The 24,737-nt window shown below is 42.3% G+C and overlaps 1 protein-coding gene across 1 annotated transcript; it reads left to right on the forward strand.

Annotated features, from left to right (window-relative positions):
• The first annotated feature begins 500 nt into the window (after positions 1 to 500).
• rel (v-rel avian reticuloendotheliosis viral oncogene homolog) lies at positions 501 to 14,799 on the forward strand. Its single transcript, XM_079169392.1, has 11 exons — positions 501 to 563; positions 1,007 to 1,045; positions 2,240 to 2,379; positions 2,516 to 2,664; positions 3,393 to 3,484; positions 9,927 to 10,067; positions 11,400 to 11,504; positions 11,720 to 11,938; positions 12,076 to 12,141; positions 12,258 to 12,329; positions 12,456 to 14,799. Exons 1-11 carry the CDS (start codon positions 557 to 559, stop codon positions 13,352 to 13,354), a joined length of 1,929 nt encoding a protein of 642 aa, XP_079025518.1. The 5' UTR covers positions 501 to 556; the 3' UTR covers positions 13,355 to 14,799.
• The last annotated feature ends 9,938 nt before the right edge of the window (positions 14,800 to 24,737 follow it).

Raw genomic sequence — 24,737 nt, forward strand, 5'->3', positions numbered from 1 at the left:
AATAAAAAATAGGGTGCTATTTGTTAAATATTGCCCTCGAGAAGGCAAACCCATCTTTGTCAAGGTTTTTTTAAAACCTTTGGACCGAGCCAGGCTAGCTGTTTCCACTCTTGCTAAGCTAACCGGCTGCTGACTCCAGCTACACATTTAGCATGCAAATAGAGCGGCAACAGTACACTACATATCAAACCGCTATGGTAGTTAAGATATTTTATTATATAAAAACAGATGGTTAGCTCTGTGTCTGATGTAATGTTCCAACACGAGCGGTACGAACTAGCTCGGTCATAACCACACAATGCACAGATGCTGCCTCTGCGCTCCCCAGAGTGTGACGAGGGTGACTCCTCCCCTCTCTCTATCTCGCTCTTTTTGTCGTCTGTCATGCGGCCCTCTCATTGGTCAGTTCAGATGGAGGGGGCGGTGACGGAGGGGGAATTCCCCCCCTCGCTGGTCTCCTCAAACAAATCTTACTTTTCCTGTCCACTGTCACTCATTCAGCTCGGTGTTCTCCAAGAGACGATAACCTGTGATTCGACTGAGAGCGTTGTGCATCATGGATGGTGAGTAGCAACACCTTTATTTACTGTAAAATAATAATAATAATGATAATGGTAACTCGTAGGATGAGAGGTTAAGACAGAATGTTATAAATACTAATAATCATGTGACTTAAGTTGTATGTATATTCATATCTTAAGCCTGAATGTATGATAGCAACATTTGCTTGATTTCTTTTTTAATTAAATACTAGTTTGCCCTGTTTACCTTAAGTCTGTTCAACAACACAGTGAAACTTCCTCCTTGTTGCAATGATTTGACACTGGAATATGTGTCAGCACAGCTTTAGCAGAACTGAATGAGCTTATCAAAACACAACAAACCAGTTTGTAGTGACATATTATTATTATTATTAGGTCATGTTATCACCAACTATATTCAGTACAGTCTTGTATCCGCTTGCTAATTATCTTCCTACATGTCCCTTTTTGTCTCCCTCCCCCAGTTCTTCTGCCCTCCATGCTAGGGGACGATCCACACATGAGTAAGTACATTGTAATACCCCTTGTGTCAAAATAACGTTGAAACAGTGCCAAACAATCTCTGAATGCACAGAATGGCCTCTTTCACTTCCTCATTTTGTTTTATTGGTAAGCACTCCTTTTTTAGACTCAGCCGTGTGAGTTGATGTGAGGTTCCTGTAATCCTCATCTGTATGAACGTTTATATGTTGTACATTTATGTGCGTGTGAGCTACATCACCTCTCAGTTCTGCCGTTCGCGTCCTCGGCCAAAGCGGCTGCAGAAAGGAGGGAGGCAGGCCGTGGCCCCGGCACCGCTTTGGCAAAACACATATTTCTCAATGAAGTCAGAAATGTAACAGGACTTGTTTGACACCGGCCTACGTAACAACCGTGTGCACGGCCTGTCGCCCGGCTGTCATGTCAACGAAAACATATTTCAGTGTTGTTAAATCGTTGTAAGATTTGCACTTCCCTGATTAGTCTTAGTTCCTCTCTCACACAGGCATCATGTGGGGCCCGTATGTTTCATGCAAAAGGGTCAAAGTGGGACAGACAAAACTCATTTCATGCAGTTTTTTCTTTTTTTTTTCAAATCTTATTTAATGCTCTACAGTTTAAAAGACGACTTGGGCTACATTTGATGCGGAGAGAGTTTTAAGCATGACGTTGTGTCCAACCAAATGCTTCCTCAATTCTAACCAAAGACGTGTAGAATAACTGCAAAATCCACAAAACCTGAACCAGACATTGTTCCTTTTAAATCACTTTTATACAAACCTTAAGGCATATCTCCAAAATGCACAGAGAGAACCACAACACCCCCTCACTAAAACAGGCTTCGGGATATTGTGCTGGTCATTTTTCACAATTTTCTAACATGTTATAGAACCAAGTTATTTTTTTTACAGGAGGCATTTTGAATTCAAAATTTGGAGTCTTCAAATTCAATGCCTCCTGTGTTATTACATGTCATAAACATGTGCATTACCAAAGTATACCATAGCTTGACTATTTGATCTTATAACTAAAAACAAAGTTGTAAAAAAATAAATAAAAAGCATGACCAAATGACCAAAATCTGTTAAGCAGCCATGTTTAGTTAAAAGATAACCACAGGGGGAAGTATTCATGGTTTTGGTTGATCTGAATCCATCTTCATGCGCTCCTCTCCACACCCTGTCATTGACTCCCCCCATCATCTGTGCTCTCTGTAGTGGCCGAGCCGGCCGTCCAAATCTACGAGGAGCCCAAGCAGAGGGGGATGCGCTTCAGGTACAAGTGCGAGGGTCGCTCGGCCGGCAGCATCCCCGGCAAGAACAGCTCCGACAACAACAGGTCCTACCCCAGTCTGCAGGTCGGTCGGCGGAACTTAAAGACCCACACGTTGTGTTTGTGTTTGTACATAAACTGCACATTCCTCCGTCCTTTGCACCAGTTTGCGTTACCTAAATACCCCCCCTCCCCCCCCCCCCTCCCCTCCTTTACCGCAGATCCTGAATTACAACGGTAAAGGCAAAGTGCGCGTCTACTTGGTGACGAAGAACGAGCCGTACCGGCCACATCCGCACGACCTGGTGGGGAAGGACTGCAAGGACGGATTCTACGAGGCCGAGTTCGGCCCGGATCGCAGGGTGATCGCGTGAGTTCTCCACCCACAGTCGCAACGCACACGCACGCACACACACACACACACACACACACTATATCATAATCACTTTACTCTCTATTAATAGTATTTCGTGTTTCACTTGACGGTTTCGAAATTCGTTGAGTGTAAATCGGTGAACTCTCGGATACAGAGAGACACACAGCTAATCACACAGACACACACACACACAGACCATATTTGTCAAACCAGGTCTGTGATGAAGGTGGCAATACAGATTTCCCCAAGAGACATCACCCATAGTTGCTGTGTGTTATAGAGCAAACAGTGTGTGACAGTGTGTGTGTGGGTGTGTGTGTGGGTGTGGGGTGGGGGGGGGGGGGGGGACTCGTGCATGTGTTTGAGAGTTTGAATGAGTCATTAGCTTGTGTTGCTTGTAAATTGCAAATCCTTCGTGGATTAATGTAGTAAACTTCCATTCATCTCAGCCCTTCTATGCATATAAATCCTCCTGTACATTGGGTTAAACATTCATCATTGAATACTCATTTTTTTTGTTAAAGTCAGTCGGGTTTGGGGTGAGTGCACGATCGCTTTGACCTTCACCAGCAACTTTACGTGCGACCGCATTCTTTTTCTTTCTGTTTATTTTGGCCATCATACTTGGCTCAGGTGTGGCCCCGTGTGTTTTGTTCATTAATTCCTGTCAGCACTGTAAGAGCCCGTCACTTTTAATCACGGCCCCATGTTGTGTTACGCAGTTTCCAGAACCTGGGCATCCAGTGCGTGAGGAGGAGGGAAGTGAAAGAGGCCATCGTGCAGAGGATGACCCGAGGGATCAACCCCTTCAATGGTGAGTCCTCACGTCTCATGTCTGTTCTTCTCAGCCCACTAGTGTAGCAACAGGTTTGCTTTAGAGCCTGACTGATACTGTTAAATACACCAGGGAGCCACGCGTTGCTTTATTATTGTCAACATGGCTTCTGTGGTTTACTTTGGGTAAACTACACTAGAGCACCCAATGTGTATTAATCCACAGCTGAAAATAGTCCCCAACAAATGCAGTATTTATTTACTATGCTATATTTGATTTGATAAAAGCTACAGTGCCCACCTATTTTAGGAGCCCTTAAAAAGTACAGCTATATATTTGTGGTTTGTTTTTTAAAGATCTACATCTTCAGTAGAACCAATGGGATCAGGGGAGAAAATTATAAAGGCAGGGGCGTTTTTTTCATGCAATTAATTAAGATACAAAATACGTCATTAAATACCGTGAATCGTGATGCTTTTGAGTGTCTTTAAAAGGCGGTAGCTAACAAGTGGCTAAATAAGACTACAAAACGTCATCACCCTGACTAGTAGGCCTACAGCTGCACAGCCTCCAGAGGGGGGAAACGGCGCCACAATATGCGAACATGGTATGCTAACGCTGAAACGCTAACAAAATGTCTGCGGCTAGCTACAAACATTCAGCATGTCACATTTTAGCACGCTGTGTCAACCGGGGGGGTGGAGTTGATAGCTAAAAGAATGATTGGACAAGTTAGCAAGCTGTTAGCTATGTGTTAGCAAGCTAATGTAGTTAGCCTAGGCACTTGCAAACACAATAGGGCGTAGCTTTCTGACGTGGCCACATTCCACTATGACACATGTCGTGTACTGTCAAAATGCCCGAGCTTAACTTACAGAAATGCAGTTACGTTAGCTAGCTTTAAACCGACATTTGGACAAAATGCTTGCTGCACATGTCACGTGTGTCAGAATCCCACCCGTCTTTGCTGATGCCTCACTTTTGTCGTTTTCAAAGACAAACACTTTTTTCGGTTCGGCGCCTCTAAATCTATCTGTAATAACATATATCCCCAATAAGCCAGTACCAGCTAATGATAACAGTTCATTAATACATCACTCAGACTCGTATTAGCAGTAGACACAGTAAAGAGTGTATTTTTGTGTTCTGCTGCTGTTGGTGGTACAGCTGCTGTTCTTATTGCTGTTGGTTACTGCTGATCCCCCTTCTGTTACTGTTAACCAGGTTCAAAACACTTCAAAAGAATTGTTTTGCAAATTGCTGACTGACCCAGTTCTCAGGCAGCGGGGAGGATTTTTCCTTGCATCGAGTCAGAAATCTTCTCTCTTGTCACCGCACTGTGTGCAGCCGCGCCATTTCCTCAATGCGCTCTCATTCTGCGGTCCTCCGGCGCATACAGGCAGCGCTTCTCGTGTACAAACAGGCGTTGGAGCCTACTTCCCCATTCTTAGTCGCAGTTGCTCAATTCAGTGCGGCGCAGGATGCCACGTGAGGGCTGGGAATGCAGGATTCATTAAGGGGGGGCAGGCCCAAAGGGGGGTTCCCCCAGCTCTCAGAGATGACGATAACAGGTTTATGGTGCTTTACGGGTCTGTAAAAGCATGGAGGGTTTACGAGCTGGATTTGATTTAGACATGAGTGCTTTGAGTTTTTTTTTTGGGGGGGGGGGGCTTTGTTGTTTGCGTGTTTTTTTGCGAGTGGCAACAAGTGGTGACTGAAGCAGCCTGAGTTCGCAAGATATCTGCTAACCACACACACACTCGACACATTGGTTATTTGCTCCGATGCTCTGATCTACTACTTTCCATGTTTGCAAAAGAGTTCGTACCTGATGCTTCACTTTCACTTCAAATCCCATAGAGCCCACGCTTTGCATACAGGGTCTCATGGGTTTATAAAGCAGGTGACTTAATTAAAGGGACAGTTCACCCCAAAAGCCAACTTACCTGTAGTGCTATTTATCAATCTAGATTGTTTTGGCGTGGGTGGCCTAGTTCCGCCTTCTCTCGAATATGAATAGGAACTATGGTAGAAAGAAAATAGTTCCCATATGAAACAGACAAGGTCTGTGGATTATATTTAGAAAAATATATATAAATTATATTTAAATATATATGTATATATACATATACATACATAGCAGTGTGGCTAAAGTGGGAAATGAACCCCTAGTAACCCCAGAGGACATTTTTAGTGACGTGTTCTGTCTACTGAACCTTACATGACCACATGTCTATTGTCTTGCCTGCTTGCTAGTATTATTTTACAGTTAAGGAGCTAATGTAGGTCACAGAAGCGGAAGGCCTGCAACACACTTAGAATTAGAATTATTGTTACAGGTCAGACACCACGGACTCAGGTTAAATATGTTGATCGCTAGAGGCCGTACGATGGGCAGCTGGGTCTCTTTTTCTTCTTCTTCTTTTTTACCAGCTAACCTTCCCCTCTGTTAAGCTCACTTCTGCTGTGAAACTCAGCTGCTTCCTGTGTCACACACACACACACACACAACACACACACACACAACCACCTTGCGCACTCAAGTGAAATGTTGTTCGGGGGGCGAAATCGGGGTAGTCGAGTGGATCATTTGTGAGACCTAATACTGGTTAATATAGTAGAAAGCTCACCTCAGCTATGCTAGCGGTGTTTGTGTGTGTGTGTGTGACGTCGTAATGTGTTTCCGTATTACTACGCGTTGTCATTTCGCATTGGGGTGGTACACCTGGTAAATGTTTGTCACATGGGTGATGGTGTTGTCTTGTTACAGGTGTGGCTGTGCGTTAAGGCTCAAATAAGGCCGGATTAGATTGGAGCGATGCCTTTCACAAGAGAAGCTCCGTCGAGATGACGTTTATTGTGATGTTTCGGTTCAACGTTCTTGAGTTTTTTTAAGTGTCAACATAATTTCACAAGCTGAACCTCTTCTGCTTCAGCAGTAACGAGGGATGAATTCTTTTCTTTTGTTCTAAGCATAAACAGACGGACTGAGGGAGAGTGATGTTGAGTAATATTGGCAGAGCTTTGGTGATTTCCAAGTTCCATCAGCTTTAATGTTATCGTCGTGTCCTTCCTCTGATTACGTCTCTGCTTAGCTGAAGAGGACAGTTTTCCATCGGCCTTTTACTCTTTTCTTTTATTTGCCATTGCCAAAATGCAATGCACCCTCCTCTATAATGTCTGTGCCTTCTATGTGCTGTAAAGCACCGACTTCAGGGGAAAACTGGCCCGTGTGCGACGCGATATATAATACAGTTAAGGTATGTGTTAATGGATAAGCGTTTGAATTGCATATTTGACTCTGGACTCATTGCCTCAGCCTCAGAAAAGACGCACGCAAACTGGGCGATGCGTGTGAAGCTCGGTGAAATAGTGAGTCATGCAGTGGAGACGCTGTTTGTGGTGAGGCCTTGGCACCTGCCTCCCCTTCGTTCTCACTCTCACATTCCGCTCCCACACTCGCACCTAACCCCCCCCCCCCCCCCCCGCACACACTGCCCACCTGCCCACACACACAACCCCCCCCCCCACACACTCCACTGTCACTGTCCCCCTCGTCGGCGCCGCGCCGAATGACCTCGTCCCTCTTCGCAGCTGCAGCAACCGCGCAGGCAGGATGGCCAGGTGAATGTGGGCCCAGTTGTCTTTCCACCACACACACACACACACACACACACACACAAACACACATTTACTCGCAGCTACTTTTACCTCGAGTGCAGCGGTCTTCATTTCTCCCTCCTTCGGTTTCTCCGCTGGCTGCCTGTCTCTGCCACCTACAGCACGCGCACCTGAGGACAAAACACAAAAGCTGAAGTAGAGTGGCTTTGTTTTCAGCCCCCAGATGTTTATTTTAAGAGTGTTACTGTTGTTGTTGTTGTTGTTGTTGTTCAAGACACTGTGACACCTCTCCGCTCAGTTGGCACACATACCCACCACATGCCTTACACAGTATGTCCCATATAGTACAAGGCAATGTGGCCAAAAGTGATTCAAAATGACTCCGGTGCTCTTTAATATTTTCTAAGAAACTGAGCACCTGTTGTTTCCTGCCACAACATTTTGTCATATTAATGAAATTGAAAATCATGGACGGTGTCTCACTAGGTTATTTATTGAACTTGACTCGCATAACAACGCAAACTGGAAACAGAAATGTCTAAAAGAGAGAGAGAGCAACACCTGAACATGTCACAGCGTACGAAAACGAGCTGCACAGCGCTCATTTGATATGTGTTAAGCACCTTGTAAGCCATCGTTATTGATCAAATGTAGATTTCTTGTGGAGCAAGAAGGAACTAGCATTCTACTAATTTATTGTAATGAAATGAAGCGTCAAATATAATGGTTTTAAATCGGCTTGTAAAGCAGCACAATGCACTCTAAGTTGTCAGTCATATTCAGTACAGTTGTGTTCAGCATTACGTTTATACACAGTTTAACAGCTCTGTACGAAGGTACCCAACTCTGTCTTGTTGCACACGGTGGTTGTTGTATTTACAAGTGTAAGTACTGTTTCCAGTCTTTATGCTAAGCTAAGCTACTCATCTTCTGGCTGTCACATCGTTGATTCATATTTAACAGACGTTTATGAGAGTGGTATTGATCTTCTACAGGTGACTCTCAGACAGATGAGTCGCAAATGAGCGTTTTCCCCAAAAACAAAAATGTGCAGATGAAACACATCCGCCTGTCGCAGGTCTCTGTCTGCCTGTAGCAGACAGACCGTCTGCCTGTCGCAGGTCAGACGGTCGGAATGCTGCAGATCATCAAACATGGAACATTGTTACAAAAGTTTAGAGCCAGGCTGAAATGTTTTGGATATCAGACACCAGACCATGATGTCGACATGTTTACAGAGTCAAAAATCCAAGCGGACTCGTTCTTGGCTGCACCGATGACCCGTGACTCCACTTGGACCCGAGCCCTGGGAATGATGATGCGCTGGTGCCAGCGGCGCATGCAGAGACAGGGCGGGAAAAATACTTAACGCTGGCTGTTTGCACTGAGCATGACCAGAGACACGAGGAGTTTCCCTCCGTCTCACGTGTTGCTGTGGCACACTGAGCCGTTTATGGTTATCGAGGATCCAAAAAGAGTTGAGCTCTGACTTTAGTCCCACCACTTTCACACACGTCAGGAGCCCTCACGGTTACTCGTGCAGGGACTGTCTCACACACAGACAAGCATACACACACACACACACTCACACACACACACACACACACACACACACACACACACACACACACACACAGGCACTTCTTTCCACCCTGAGGGTGATGTTGCAGAGCATCACCGCGGTGACAAATTGTAGGCGGGAGGTGGCCTCGGCATGAGCGCGATAGATAGAAATTGAGAGAGATGGAGGAAGAGAAAGTAGGCAGATGTGAAAGCATGGTGTTTGTGTGTGTGTGTGTGTGTGTGTGTGTCTGTGTGTGTGTGTGTGTGTATGTATGTATGTATCTGTGTGTATGTGGGGGCGTCTCAGTTATAAAGCTATCCCTTCGAGGTTCGCGTCACCTCTGAGGGCGGTGTGCGCGTGACGCGCGTGTGTGTGTGACGCGTCTGTGTGTTTGCAGATAAAAGTGTGGGCTGTGGAGGCTTAAAAAAAAAAAAACAAAGCTTATCTGTGACGTGTTGCTCCAGAGTGTCGGGGACAGCCTACAGATGTGACTCGATCTATCTGTCCATCCATCTACACTTTGATGGTGTGACACGTTTCTCATTAATTGTTCACCACACGATTCTTCTGCACATTTGGTCCACGGTGTCATTCTGTGATTAAATTGATTTACGATGCAGCTTCACCCACATTACAGCCGCTGCGACTGCAAAACGTTTAGTGGTATTATGATGTGGCGTCCATCATGAGATATCCACCTTCAGAAACGCCTGCCGTCATTTGTTTATGGCCTAAAATAAATAGCCTAAAGTTGGTGATACTTTTTTGTTTTGAGCACCACAAAAAAAGTTCCACGAGCCTCCATTTAATTGTACTGTACCTAGGTACACATTTCAATACATATACTTACACTTAATATTGTAATTTGTACCTTTCTACACTTATTTTGAAAGCTGTAGTTACTGTTTAAATTGTATTTTTTTCATTCAAAACATATGGGAAGTTTATGAAATATGATGCATTGTCATGGATATGTAATAAAAATGTAAATAAAAAGCTCCCCCTCATCCAATTACAACTGTAAAATGCTTCTAACGCATTACTGCATCAATAATAGTCCAATAATATTGTATTTAATAGTATAAAAAGGGTCATATATTTGCAGTACTATAATTCTGCATATTTTGCTGATAATACATATATACTTTATTTAAAAATCAGAGTGATATAAGTGATCATTGCTTACATTGCAGGTTGTTTGTCTCATGCCTTTAGTGAGCATCATCTCACCTCTCATGTAGCTGTGATAATGACACCTATGTATGTGTGTGTGTGTGTGTGTGTGTGTGACCTCAGTGCCACGTGAGCAGCTGCTGCAGACGGAGGAGTACGACCTGAACGTGGTGCGCCTGTGCATCCAGGTCTTCCTGCAGGACGAGAACGGCCACTACACCATCCCGCTCGGCCCCATCGTCACCAACCCCATCTACGACAACAGTGAGTTGACGGAGCTCGGCCTGCGTCACAGCGTGTGCGTCTTCATGCTGAAGTCGTGTTAGGGCAACTGCATGTGGCGAGAACGTCGCGGCACTGCCATGCTAATATTCATGTCATTTCATACCCTTACATAGCATTTTATTAATATTCTACTTGCTGATCATTTTACTATGCAAGAATTGAGAAATTACCCATGTCAAGTCTCTATTTGACGATACAATGATACAGTTGTAACTTGCACAGTTCATGCAGTGTGTGTCTGTAGCTTTGGACGCAAGCGGTGCTCGAAGTGGGCCGGTACGAACCGTTAATGCAGTACCGGCTCACTTCTACATTTTCCTCTTTGGCCTATCATGACTTTTTCTTGTGCACCGACACTTCTCACAAGCTGCCGGCCCGCTCCATGTCAGGTTCTCTACTGATTAGTAGTTGCAGGGGGTTTCCCTGCTCTCATACAGCGCACTGCCAACGCACTTTTTTGCCTTGTAAACCGTATAAATATACAGACAATGTGGAGAGCTGTAATTTATCTAATCAATGCTCATGTCCTTTGGTCAAATAATTAGTCGACTGTTCGTCATAAACCTCTTATATTTGTGGACAAATAACTAATGAAACGGTATTTAAAAGTTTTCTGAATCTGCTCTTTTGATTAACAGAGTAAGATTTTAGAGGGCAAACACTGCGAGAAGAATTAAATGTTCAGATGAACGCTGTGCTTCAGTATGTGTAAATGATAAAATCATTTTTAAGTTTTTGTCTTTCTGGGCGTTAGATATAGTAGATAAGAATGGGTCTAAAATGATGTGAAATTGCATAGTTTTAAGATTAAACAAACCTTCAAATTGTCTTTTTGGGGAGCACTGGCTTCCACCCTAGTGTTTGTGGCAAGACCTGTGTGCATGTGTCCAGTAGTTATTCTCTCAACTCTGTTTTGAGTGTTGCACTTAGTGAACTAGTTCAGCGTTCCTCACAAACATTGAGAAAGGGGAAGCTCTTTATACACACTAAGCCTCAAACAACCCCGTTGCCATGGAGCACTTCCTCTTCTGACTGTAGACATGTGAGATGTGACTCAAGCGGCTGAGGCCTCAACTGTAAACGGAGTTGTGGTCTTTTTCTAAACTGATGCAAATATTGAACACGTTACACTGAGCCACGAAAGCTGTTTTTGTTTTTTCACAATCGGACATCAACGAGATCGGGTCAAGGCAGACTCTGACATTATCACTGTTGGAAATACAAATGTCATTTCGCTCGTAGAATGCAGTTTGATTTAGAATTTTTGCGTCTGTTGGGCTGCATGGTGACAACTTGTTTCTGCATCATCAGGGGCCCCAAACACAGCGGAGCTGAGGATCTGTCGGGTCAACCGGAACAGTGGCAGCGTCAAGGGAGGGGATGAGATCTTCTTACTGTGTGACAAAGTACAGAAAGGTACAAACTATCAATGCTCTGTTGGCCTTTGCAGTCAGCTATTCGGCATTTCGTTGTTTTACACGTTTTACAGATTTCTCATATCTTGCGTACATTTTCCCTTCATTGTTTTCCATCCATGAATCCATTTTGCATCTCGTAGCCATAGAGCCCATCTCTTTGCATGCTCATTCAGTTTTCCATTGCTGTCTTCTCGTCTTCCCCCTTTCCTCCAGACGACATCGAGGTGCGATTCTTCTCCGACGACGGTTGGGAGGCCAAAGGCTCCTTCTCCCAGGCCGACGTTCATCGCCAAGTGGCCATCGTCTTTAAGAGTCCTCCCTATTATGACACCTCCGTAACGGAGTCGGTCACCGTGCACATGCAGTTGCGCCGGCCTTCCGATCAGGAAGTCAGCGAAGCCATGGATTTTAGATACCTGCCCGACGACAAAGGTAAGCAGAGATCTCCTTCTTTCTGTTATTAACTCAAACTCTCGCCATTGGTCGGTGTTCGCTGGCGGTTTTCAGGAACTGGGGGGGGTCTCAGGTGGATTCAAGTGATACATGTGAACATTTTGCGTTTGCTTTAGATCCTTACGGCTACAATGAGAAAAGGCGCAAAAGAGAGTACTTGATGAGGATATCAGGACTGTCAGGTACGAGTTACGGTGCTGTTTATATCAATATAGTCCATCTCATATGTCCCCATGTGCATGTATGAGATTCTGTGTACATGTATGCATTGTAACCAAGGTTTCTGTCCTTTCTTTAGGTGTTCCTTTCACTGGTCTGACAAACCGGCCACAGGCGGTGCCACGGAGTACCATGAATCACATGCAAAAAAGTAACTGGCTTTGTTTCCCTCACATTGCAATGGTTAGGTGTTAAGCCAGCAAATATACAACACTTCCATCCAGATCAGGATAATACTGCCCTGCTATCACACTAAATGTCAATGTATGTTTTCCAGACCCCAACAAAATGTACGCAAGGCCACAGCCCACACCTTCGATGCCGCAACAACCTCCTGTATTCAACCCGGTCTTCCAACCAAGCGCTCAGAACGTTATGATGACACCGCAGGCTCCCACTGTGCCAGTCAGCCATTCATGGGCAAATCCCAACCCAGCACCCTCAATGGATACAGTCACCATAAACCCGTCCGGTGCCATGAGCAATCTTCTACGTCCTAATAGCAGCAGGCAACAGCAGGCAAATTTTGGCTCTGGTTACCCCCAAAGAGTGGAGCACACTGGCTTTGAGAATAACACCCTCCCTCAGCTCTCCATGAGGGACTTGCAGTGCTTGGATCAAGCCCCCCAAGCTGCTGTGATGAACCAGCAACTGTTCCAGCTGCAGCACCAAAGGGAGGAGCTCGCATCTGACACCCAGGCCCAGAACCATCCAGGCAACCACATCCAGGGTCTCCAGACTGCTTGGTCCAATTTCACTACCCTCAATCCAGTCCAGAACACCTTTAACGGGCCAGTACCCGGAGGTGGAGTGGGGTCACAGGGAATGGGCTCTTTCTCCTTTGGGATGGAAGGGGACGATTTTTTGAAGAGCCTGGTGGGAGGAGGGCCTCAGACTGGCCTCCAGCTGAAGCAAGAGCCCCAGATCACAATGCGACAAGAGACCCATGCCCCCGTCATGCAATCCCCGAGGGAAAGCCAAGAAAATACTTATACCAACTTGCTTCCTCGTTCTGAAAGCAACGGCATCAACATGAATCTAATGATGCAGGATGCTTGTGGAAACACCCAGCCTCATAAAAATCAGGAAAATCCGTTCTCAAGCAACGGGATGGCATCCGAAGGCCACTTTCCAACTTTGGCTGACTGGATCAAAGCAACTCGACAAAGTGACTAAAAGGAGTGACATTTTCGGTGTAAAAAAATAAACAGATGCAGCTCAGAGGAATACGTTGGTCTTGTTTAGCCTGGCAAAGACAGACATTTTGCTTCATCCATATTGGCCCAGTAAGGATCAGTGGACATTTGCTTGGGTTATTACATCAGTGGGCAAATGACATAAAATTATAGCCATTTGGAATCTACAGCCAGACAAAGGCATTGTTTCTAGGAGGTGCAATTGATTACGAACTAGTTCCTTCTTTAGCAGAGACATCACCAAGGGTGGTTCCTACACTTGATTGGCCAACCATGGCTTGGTTCCATTCATTGGTTTTTGCTTCCCAATATTAATATGGAAAGACACCATTCTCTTAAAAATGATAATCAAATTTTGATTTCTTGGTTCATTTTAGACAGGAACCATGCAGTCTCAGAACCTATTTGCATTTATATTAAGGACGCCTGTTCAGGTTACACCCTGGCCTTTAACCAATGAACTGTTGGGACTGTCGTTCAAATGACTCCCCCTAATTCACTGATTGGTTTCCAACTGCTGGTGTTGAGGCTTTTAGTGGATATTCTCCAGACTAGTCAATTAGACTGAGCTCTCATGAGTTCAACTGGCCTCTTTCTGCATGGTGAAGTATGGGGATAAAACATCTTAGGTTGTAAAGATGACCAACAACATGCTCATGGTTCCAAGCCAAAGTTAGAATTCTGCAGAAGTGAATGTACTACTTTCTTTCTTTGTCTTTTTCATGTGAAGTTGGATTCACTGTGAACATAATGTATAGTAGAGTGTTTGATTTTGGAAATAAAACGGGGGCAAATGTATGTTAGGGATTTGAAATTAGAGCAGACAATATGGCTTATTATCATGGTTGTACACACTTTTTTTGCTTTGTAAAGGAATTCTTACATATTGTACGGTTTTATTGATTTCTTAGCAGAGTATTTGCTGTTAAATGCGCTCTGTACATACATGTAAGCCATAGTTGAGAGTGAAAGCAATAACCACGCTGAAACGCTCAAGAACTGGCAAGGTACTGAAATTTCCATTGAGGAAGTTGGAGGAAGCACATTCAGTGTTGTCTTTCCTTTGTAATGACTATGTCATAACAGTGATCACATGTGTTATCCAGAGTTCTCAGAGCATTTCTACTAGATATTTTTTTTATATAAAGATGTCAATTTTGTACTTTATTGATGTTTCATTCATTCAGCTGAGCTCATCGATATCTTCACAGAGCGCCTCGCTCAAGGACATTGTGGTTGGCTGATGATAAACTGTCAACTGTAGTCTAGCTCATCCTAGCATGTTGTTTTTGTACTTGTATGCCCTTCTGAAGCTTTTTGGTTGTAAAAGGGAGTAAATATTTCTGATGACTAGTTTGTAAGTTTTGCTATTTTTGGATTTTTCTACAAGATCAGTTCTTAATAAACAGAGTCCGTCTTATTCTACATGTTCCATGTTGGGGGGTTTTTTCCAACGAGAGGTGACACGAGAGGGTGCCGCAAAGTACAACCAAACGTAACTTTTAGGTGACTAAAATATTTCAAATAACTTTCATGATCTGAAAACACACCGTGAAAGAGTTCAAGATTCAAGACGAAAACATGGACAACACCCAGACCAGAACACGCTGTTGTAGCGACATGTCAATCACAAGGTAGCCACACCTTAAAGCAGGGGTCTCAAACTCATCTTCACTCTGGGCCACATCAGCATCACGGTCGCCCTCAAAGGGCCGGTTGTAAATGTAAGACTGTGTAAATGTAACTACTCCTAACATATTAGTAAATAACTGTCTCTGCATTTGATTATTGTTTATTCAAGTGTAAAAATATTGTACATGCAGTTATATAAATGTAAACATATATTTAAGCACATTTCTGTTATTACAACTTAAATCTTTTTAATTTAGGGTTAAGAAACCCACATTACTCTATCAAACTATTAAAGAAAATAGCAAAGACAAATATCAAACACACGTTATTACATTAACTTTGTTCAAAGCTTAAAATCCTTTCAAAGGTGCGTTTGCACAATCCCACGTGAAGTATTTCATGTGTTGTAAAGCCACGTTTAAAGCCGTCTTCAATGTACTCACAATACATTTCCATGTCAAATGTAACCTATGAAGAGCTGCTTCTATGACTGTGTTTAAGTATCTCATAACTTCGACTTTCTATCTCATAACTTCGACTTTCTATCTCATAATTTCGGCTATGGGGATATTTTTACTATCAAGTCTAACTTTTAACTTTTGGGGTTTTTTTGCTGTCGGATTCGCAGGCCACGTAAAGTGACGTGGCGGGCCTTGAGTTTGAGACCCCTGCCTTAAAGCATCCCCTGCTTTATGGTCTATTTGACTCTAAATGGACCATCTTTTACTAAATGAACATCATGCTGTATTGAAGAAGACTTGAAACTAGAGATTGAGACCATAAACTTATGTTTACAATGTTTACTGAGGTAATAAATGAAGAGAGAAGTAGAGTCATTTTCTTATAGACTTTATACAACCAGACTTTTTTTTGCCACCAGAGGACTCCGCCCCTGCTGGCCATTAGAAAGAATGCAAGTTTGAGGTACTTCAACCGTAATCAAATTTAGTAGAGTTAACACACTAACGCATCAGTGTGGTTGCTACTGTTACCTGTGGTTTAATATAACCGGACTAATGCTTTAGAATGGTGGTTAAATTACAACCTCCCCAGCTTTGCAAAAGTCTCCCAATAGTGTGCCAAAGGCCCCAGATTTCCTCATAGGTTATGTTTTGAAGTGACCTATGACACCATGAATCAATGGAGCAAGAAGCTACAGTATGATGCACTGGGCTACAATCAGCTGATAGTTTTTAAGGAGTGTCTGTAGGCAGAAAGCTTTGGGCTCGAGGGTAGAGATAATGCAGCTACAGCCTGACGGTGAGCACGTCTTCGTGACTCTGACTTCGGCGTGTCTCAACAATAAAGTGGTGAGCGATGAGCCACATGACTTTGCACTTTCAGTTTGAGCTTCCCTGAACTTGTCCTCACCTAACTTGTCATCAGGATTTTGCTCATGGCCAAAACATTGTCTTCCTCTTCTTAACCAGACAAAACAACATGGTAAATCCAAACAAAGCTTGACTGAACTTGAACTGAAAGTCTGAGCGGTGATGGCAATGAAACCTGGCTTTTTCTTGGCCCAATTGAAACATTTTGCTTTCATGTCCATGCAGAAATGTAGAAGTGTTTAATCCTTCAGCTTTACATCGCTTTTGAGCCATTTTCATTTCTGAAAAGATACTCCTAGTCTATAGCCAGCATTCGGTTAGTGTAGTGAAGTGTAAAGACGCTGGGAAACAGCTGAGAAATGGTGCGGCTCATAACCTCACGTCAAACTGCAACGTGTCGCACAACGTGCGAGTCGTTTACAGCTGAAAGTTGGTTCAACATTTTGGGAAAAGTGCTTTGTCACTTTCTTGCCGAGAGATAGACTAGAAGATCAATAGCTTAGCTTAGCATAAAGGCTAGGAGTAGAGGGGAAACAGTTAGCAAGGCTCATGTCTGGAGCAAACCAAATCTGTCCAAAGATACATGTAAGTAAATCAATGATCACGGCCTGGCATACTGTGCTTTGACTCATATCGACAATACTGATCCTCTGTGAATTAGTTGCACAGTTTCATTTTTACATCAGCGCCGCTCATATTTTCATCACAATCGATGAATGTTGATTCTAATCTTATTTCTTGAAAAATTCTGCATTCAATAACGCAAAGGTACTTTTCAAGCAGTGTGTCCTGAGGCGTCACTACCAAGGAATCCAGGATGTACGACATTGGATGTTTGTTTTCTCTCGTATTAAAGGAGACTGAGGTGAAATGCTGCACGCAGCATCCTTCCTGTCTCGTTGTTATAAGGAACCAGTGAACCCCAATTTAACCTCAACGTGCCAGATACTGTCAACAATCTGCTCACAGGCTTTTGGTTTTGATTCACTGATTTTATCTTCTTTTTTTACTATTGATCCCTCAATTGAGTCTACAGTTTTTTGTCATTTTGATGCATGCAGTCAACCGGTGGTTCTGAAAACATCTAAGTACTATTAGAATAGCCTCGAGAAGTTTACAGCATTGGTCCATTATTTTGGTCAAAACTCCAGCAACAACAAGCTAACAATTACACGTTGAAAAGGCTTACGTGTTGTTAGCTATTACTAGAATATAACTACTGATATTATTGAGATATGGAGCAGCCTCAGCCGTCATTTGAAGTTGTGATTTTGGCCACCTGTTAAGTCCTATTCACTCTCCTTTTGGCTCTGGTTTGGCTCGCTAGCTGCTAGCTGCTAAATGCTCCACTATGTTCAACAGCTAGTCGCTAACTTGGTCTGTCGGCCATTAAAATTGGCGGGTAGCGCACAATGGGTTTATCAGCGCTTGTTGTTGGAAACAGGATTGATGATTTGACAGAGAAAGTGTTTTATTATGGGATACAGCACATAATAGTAATAGTGTGCTCCTGTAACGTGGGTTACTACATTGTCCCTTTGACAGAAACACTGATGTTTTGAAATCTGAGCTGGGCTGGTGCAATTTCTCTCTTGATGCTGGCCCGAGTTCACTGCAGACTTCACTGCCCGGGTTGTTTAGTCCAGAGAAAAACTCCATTTACTGCATATAGATGTTTCTATTTCAGAGAGCAGCAGTACAAATGCTCAAGCACAAAGTTACAGGTTTTGGTCCGGGCTTACAATTCCTTTTGAGATCTGCAACATGGAATTTTGCATGCCCTATATTAAGCCCAGGGCTAACGAAAACCTGTTGCTGATTCCGGCTATTTCCTGATTCATGTAGATGTTAAGCCTGGGCTCCAGTGTTTACGTGTTCTCAACCCAGCGCTTACTCATCCAGAGCTGAAAAATGCAGCTGGTAAATGGCTTTATAATGAAACAAGGTATTGCAACATCAAACCCAGTGCATTGGGAAATAACAAGAGGACCAAAGGTCTTCACTGACACATAGATCACGGTGAAATAATTCAGTCAGGATATTTCACTTCAGCGAGGAGTTAGTATTAGGACTTGGGGTTAAACAGTTAGTCCTGCATGAGTGCACTGGGGGGTCACATGTCAAACACACTGTATGTCGTCACATACGTGTGTGCAGCCGTGTTTGTCTTTCTGTGCACACACAGAGTCTGTGCTAGTGCAGTGTGTCTCTTTCAGTATTTCCTAACCATGTCCTGGAAAAGGCCAGACAGACCTGTTTAGCCACCTATTTCCAGTAATGCCCCTCCTCTGCTGCTCTGTCTCCTCCCCCTTCCCTCAGCGCCCCCCCCCCCCCCTCCCTCCTTCCTGTGAAGCTTGCAAACACTTGCTCACTGCAAATGGTTGCTGACGACACAGGCATCCGGTCACACTCCACCTGAATGAATGCGCCATTATCTCACCTTATCATGGCCGGGGTTACCATAGAGCGTGCGTGTCACAGATGCATTCGAACAACAACAGTGCTCTGGTAGAGGTGTGTGCCTGCAGCACTGATCATAGAAAGTTAGATTTTATTGGTATTTATCCACTTCCTCTATCTATTCCTCATATATTGAGTTTGATGCTCATTGTATGTGGATTCACATTAAATTCAAACAAGTTCAAAACAACTATCTGGGGTTTCATATTACTACACGTAACTATGAATATGAAGACAAACATGATTTGTTTTTGTTTTAGTTTTTTTATGCAGATGTTTATGCAGAATATCTGCCCCATGGAAGTAAATACATTATTCAGTGAAGAAATAAAATATGTTAACTTCGCCAGATTCCGGTCTGCATAGAGCAATTAACCGTTTTAGGAACAAAACAAGGTTTTGAATCAACTCGTGGAATGATGCCCAAACGTTGTCATAAACACATATAGTCATATTTTCCACCTATAAGATCACTGAGCCAAGATCTCTCTGTGAAATATGGAGAGCAGTTATTACTTCCATTCTCTGAGAGCAATTTCCCTGATCCTACAATTTGCAAACTTCCTGCAGCACATTTTAATTATAGGTGTTGTACTTATGTGTAGCTAGAGAAACTCCTCGTGCAAGACCTAACTCATGTTACAGAGCAAAGGGAAAATCCCACGAAGCTTTTACTGTGAATGTATGACCAGAACAGCAAATACCTGTGTGTTCCAGGGTGTTCAGCAGGTTTATGTCATTGTTTTAGTGGTCTTATACTTAAGATGAGTGACTCAAGCGAGGACCCATACTCTGAGTTTATGTATGCTAATGTAGTGAGATAGGAAGAAGCGTAAAAGAACACAGCTATTCAACATTGATATAGACTACAGTGACCTACAAAGCCAAAATGTGTTTTATATATAACATTTATAATTTAGGGAAAAAAACAGCATGTACATTTTGCACAAACTACAAAAGAGAGGTAAAAATCAAACTGCAAAGACACTCCTCCAATTAGCTTTAAGGTAAAACTAGCTGGACTGGAAGTGAAAATACAGCTAGCCTTAGCTAAAGCTAATTCAATGACCTTTCCTGAAGTTGAAAAATGAATAATTCTCCAACATCTTAGTAATTCAGTATTCTATACACATACGTAAGGCAGTAGCTGTGATCAAAGTAGAGAAAAAAAGAAGCAGATAAATAAGCTGTGTTGGAAGCTAACTCGTCAAGCTAAGCTAGCTCTAACTAGCTTAAATGCCCCCCAGATTTGTTTCCAAACAGGCTTCGTAGTAGCCTACAGTATCTGATATCATACTAATATTATCATCCTTCGTAAGAATACGTGTTTACAACTTATATACACACTTTGGATAAGTAGCCTTCAAACTTCAGACCATTTTTTCTCAACTTTCTAAACAGTTTCTGTTTTCCTCTTTATGTTTACACCTCAGATAACAGAACTTGTTGCCTCTCAGTTCGTTTTTTTTAATAATAGAAACTACCGCATTGTCCCTTCAGTTACTGTATTTCCCTTTTTCATAAGCAGCCACACAACCATGTTAACATTCTGTGTGTGTGCGCACACAGGCTAAAAACTGAGTTCTGTATGTTCTGTCAACAATTTCTCTTGACAGTTCCACTTTTGTACAAGCCTCCATCTTCCCCTCTGTCATGAATACTTATTGCAATACACACGTTTGCAGCACAAAGTGAACACACACTGACACGCACGGAGGAGCAAGGAGGAACCAGCGTTTTGTGAAAAGTTCCCAGATTACTTTCAGGCCAATCCAGCGTGCTGCCCAGCAAAAATACACCATACAACAAGTCAGGAACAGTGGAATTTCAGAGCGTGTAAAGGAATGCTGCGTTAGGGTGAGGGTCTGGTTGGGCCAGTCGATTAAATGAACAGAAAGGCAGATATGGGTGTGAGAGAAAGCTTAGGGATTCTACCATGGTTGTATAAACACAGGAATATACAGGGTAAGTTTAAGGCAGCCCCCGCAAATCTTTTTTCAATCTCTTTGAAACGCGTCTGCAATAATTGGCAACATTTCCTCTTAAAAATGTCAGACAGCCCTTAGAGAGAAAACTCATGCAATTGCCTCCAGTGCATTTCGGTGATTTCGTGACCATCCAACAGCAGGACAATCCGAGTACACTTGCTTGAGCAGCTTATACTGCTAAATTCTCCCTTTTCCATGCCTTAACTTATATCAATATCATAAACTAAAAAAAAAAACTAATGGCCAAAAGTATCTTTCTAAAATACTTTGGCCCTTAGTTTCACTTGAAAGAATAGTTCTTGTCTATATTTTCAGAAAATACTACCCACTCTCTTGCTGTTAATTAGACTCCACTTTAGTTTTAGTGTGAGTGAAACAAACTAGATACAACATGTTGTGTGCGTTAGGGTTGCCGCTAAGCATATTTGTTTAACCTGTAGTCAGGCTAGCTGTTTCCGACTGTTCCCAGTCTTTATGCGAAGCTAAGCTAAGCTAACCGCCTCCATGGCCTCCAACGGACAGACATGAGAGTGGCGTCGATCTTCTCGTCTAACTCTCGCCAAGAATCTGAGGCGTCTACAAGCTGCGGAGCAGTTCATCTAAAGAGCGATGTGCTCACATTTCATTTTAATGGTTCAAGATTTGGAGCCAAACCCCTGCAGCAAAGTCACAAAAATCTGGTGGAAAGCCTGAAATCAGTGGCTTCAGCATATTTACATCCAACAGTCATATATGAGTGTAATGTTTGGGTGTCCTCATACTTTTCACCATTTAATTTATTCATTAAATGCAATTATCTTCTATTTATTTATCTTTTTAAACATCTCTTTATCATCTTTTCTGAAAAGGGAAACAATAAGTAATAGAAAAACAAACAAAAACAAAGATGTAATATAGGATAATAAAGGAAAAAATAAATAAATAAAAGAAATTAGAGATTTGATTTTTTATAAATAACTAAACAAACAACCCAATAAATAAACAATACTAATACCAGCCATATCAGTTCCTTGTTTGCTCATTGAGTCGAATGTCATTATGCTCCAGTAAGTTGTAAAATACATTCAAAATTTTTAAAAATGTTATGAAGTTTGGTTGTTTATGTCAGATAGCGTCTCTTTTTCTAGAGCCTAGTAAAAACGGTAAAGATCCTTTACAGTCTCTAATCTTCCCGTGGGCTATCACCAACAAAAAGGTCAAACCCCAAATACCAGGACCATCTTCTCAAGCGTCTTCCCACGCACGGCGACATCAGGGGACCGATACTTTGGAGTCCCACCTTACTCCGTCATGTCACCAACACACACACACACAGGCACCTTCTGTTCGTCCCACCCCACGGCGACTCTAAAGCGTCAGCTCTTCAACGCGCGACACTTGACATCACGGGGCTCCCTCCTCAAACCACACCGCACACCTCTGCGCCCACTGCTTGCGCTCAAGAGCAGCTCTCCTTACACTATAGCTGCAGCTCAAGCCGCCCCCTCTCCAAACCTCACTACGGGGTTGACTGATCCACACTTGGTGACAGCCCAAAGGGGGATCCAACCCTCAAACCCAATTCACACACGTCATATAAGCCAAATCTCAGGGGCTGCAACGTCGGCAATCAAAAGAGACTGACGTAGGAAATAGTGTTGGTACCCAAATCTGACAGCAACAAGAAAAAAGCCTCAATACAGTTTGTTAGATTTATTAACAACAAGTCTCCGTCAGTGGTCTGATTGTGTGAAATAATGGGAAGAACGTGTTTGTTTCTTTCTTAGAATGGATTTAGATAATTATTTTTAAAAGAGGGAACCCTATCCTATGAAGGGGCATTTCGTAGAATGTTTAACATAGTTAACTACTGTGGGTCAGTGGTGGAGCAGGGTCTTCAATCAATCAGAGGATCGGTTGTTCGATTCCCGTGTCCGTAGGAATCCCCAAATTGCTCCCGTAGCTGTGTGCCTACGGTGTGTGAATGTGTGTGATGGGCAGGTGGCACCTTGCATGGTAGCCCCTGTCATCAGTGTGTGAATGATGAAATGTAATGTTAAAGTGTTTTGCGTGTTCGGGAGAGTAGAAAAGTGCTATAATGTTTATTCAGTTTACACTTTATATCTGAATGTCCTAGTGCAGGTTACTACATAATGATGAAGTGCATACCATAGGGCAGTGGAAATGTTTCTTTCTCTTCAGCCAAACCCAAAGGAATTTAAAATGACTGCTGTCAATGTGACTGGACATTAGTGAGAAAAATAGTCATGAAAACATGTGTTCTTCATTTAAATACGGTGTATTACAGAGGAGGGATATTCCTTTTATCCTCTTCTTTTGTGCTAGGTCACAGCGACCTCTGCTGGACAGAAGCGAGATGTGCAGTCAATCGTTTAAGCGTCTTCAGCGCAAAAAACAACAACTCAGGATTTGAGAGATAATTTAAGGGACAAAAAAAATTGAATGATAGATACTTCCAAGAATATCCAGGTCTTTTGATATATTTGGATAGATCTAGTTGTAGTGATTACATCTATATTGTGTCTGTTATTCTGGTCTGATCACAAAACTTCTGACAGCACAGATGATGCCATGGTGGCACAAAAGACAAACTGAGGACCTGTGCAGACCTGACAAGGTTGAATGAGTCTGTGTGTAGGGAGTGCAACATTCTGCTGACAGTAGGGAGTCTTCGGCACAGCAAAATGGCAAAAAAGTAGCTGAGAGACTTGAGTCACATGAGTCAGTGGTAAAGATTATCTCCATCGTTGGTCAACAGCTTTCAAGTTCATAGACATTTTGTTTAAATAAAATGAATGGTTACATGTTACCATACCATTCAGGCTTTTATTTTATATTTTATTTATGTTCCTACATTTAAAAATATTAGTTTTGTTAAACTTGTTCAAGGACTTGACATTTAATTAATTATATTTATGTAAACTTATATCCTGAATCATTATAGTTATTTATGTTCCAGGAATTGTTCCAGTTCTATTCTCAGGAGGGGAAATTGTATAGTATGTCGTAAAAATGTCATGGTATAGTATGACATTAAAAGTATCATAGTATACAATGCCAAAAATGGCTGAGTATACTATACATAAATATGTAGGCTTTACAAACTACCTGGAATGAAGACTTAACAATTGACGATGCTATAAATATGTAATTGTATAGTGTGCTAAAAATGTCCTAAAGATGTTATGGTGTAGTCTGCCAAAACAATGCCTTAAAAACCACATAGTATAAAATAACCATCATTTTTCATGAGAATTTCATAGTTTAGCCTGCCAAAAAAATATTGTAGTATAGTTTGTCATAAAAACGTTATAGCATAATATGCCATAAAATGTATCTTAAAATGTCATAGTGTGGTATCCCCAAAAAAAGTATTTGTATCCATAAAATAGCCATAAAAAATCACAATAAATATGCAATAAAAAGTATTGATCGTTTTCCTGACTTTTTGGTATACTATTGCATTTTATTCCATACAATATTAATTCGTCATGGCATACAATACGATTACATTTTTATGACATAATATACTATGACATTTTGCATAACATACTATTTTGCTTTTTATGGAATACTAGTCTACATATTCTTTCAGGGGTTACTATACTATTAAATGTTTTCATGACATTCTTTATAATATTTGAATGGCCCACTATACTAAGACATTTTTAAAAACATACTGGATTATTTTTATGGCAGGCTACACTACTATATTTTTATGGGATTTCTATGACACACGAGACTACGAAGTTTTATGACATACTATATTATATTAGTTTTTATGACATTGTATGGCATTAGTTGGACTGTGTACTGTTGCCAGTTTCCATATATTCTGTGTAAAAAAAAAAAAGAATAAAATCTCTCTCCAACATCAGAGATAGGAAATTACGAGGTGACCTGGAACGCAACAGGACAAACTCACCGGAAGGTGATATTAGGAATCCGGAAA

The sequence above is a fragment of the Pholis gunnellus genome, assembly GCF_910591455.1.
Source record: "Pholis gunnellus genome assembly, chromosome: 11".
Taxonomy (NCBI): domain Eukaryota; kingdom Metazoa; phylum Chordata; class Actinopteri; order Perciformes; family Pholidae; genus Pholis; species Pholis gunnellus.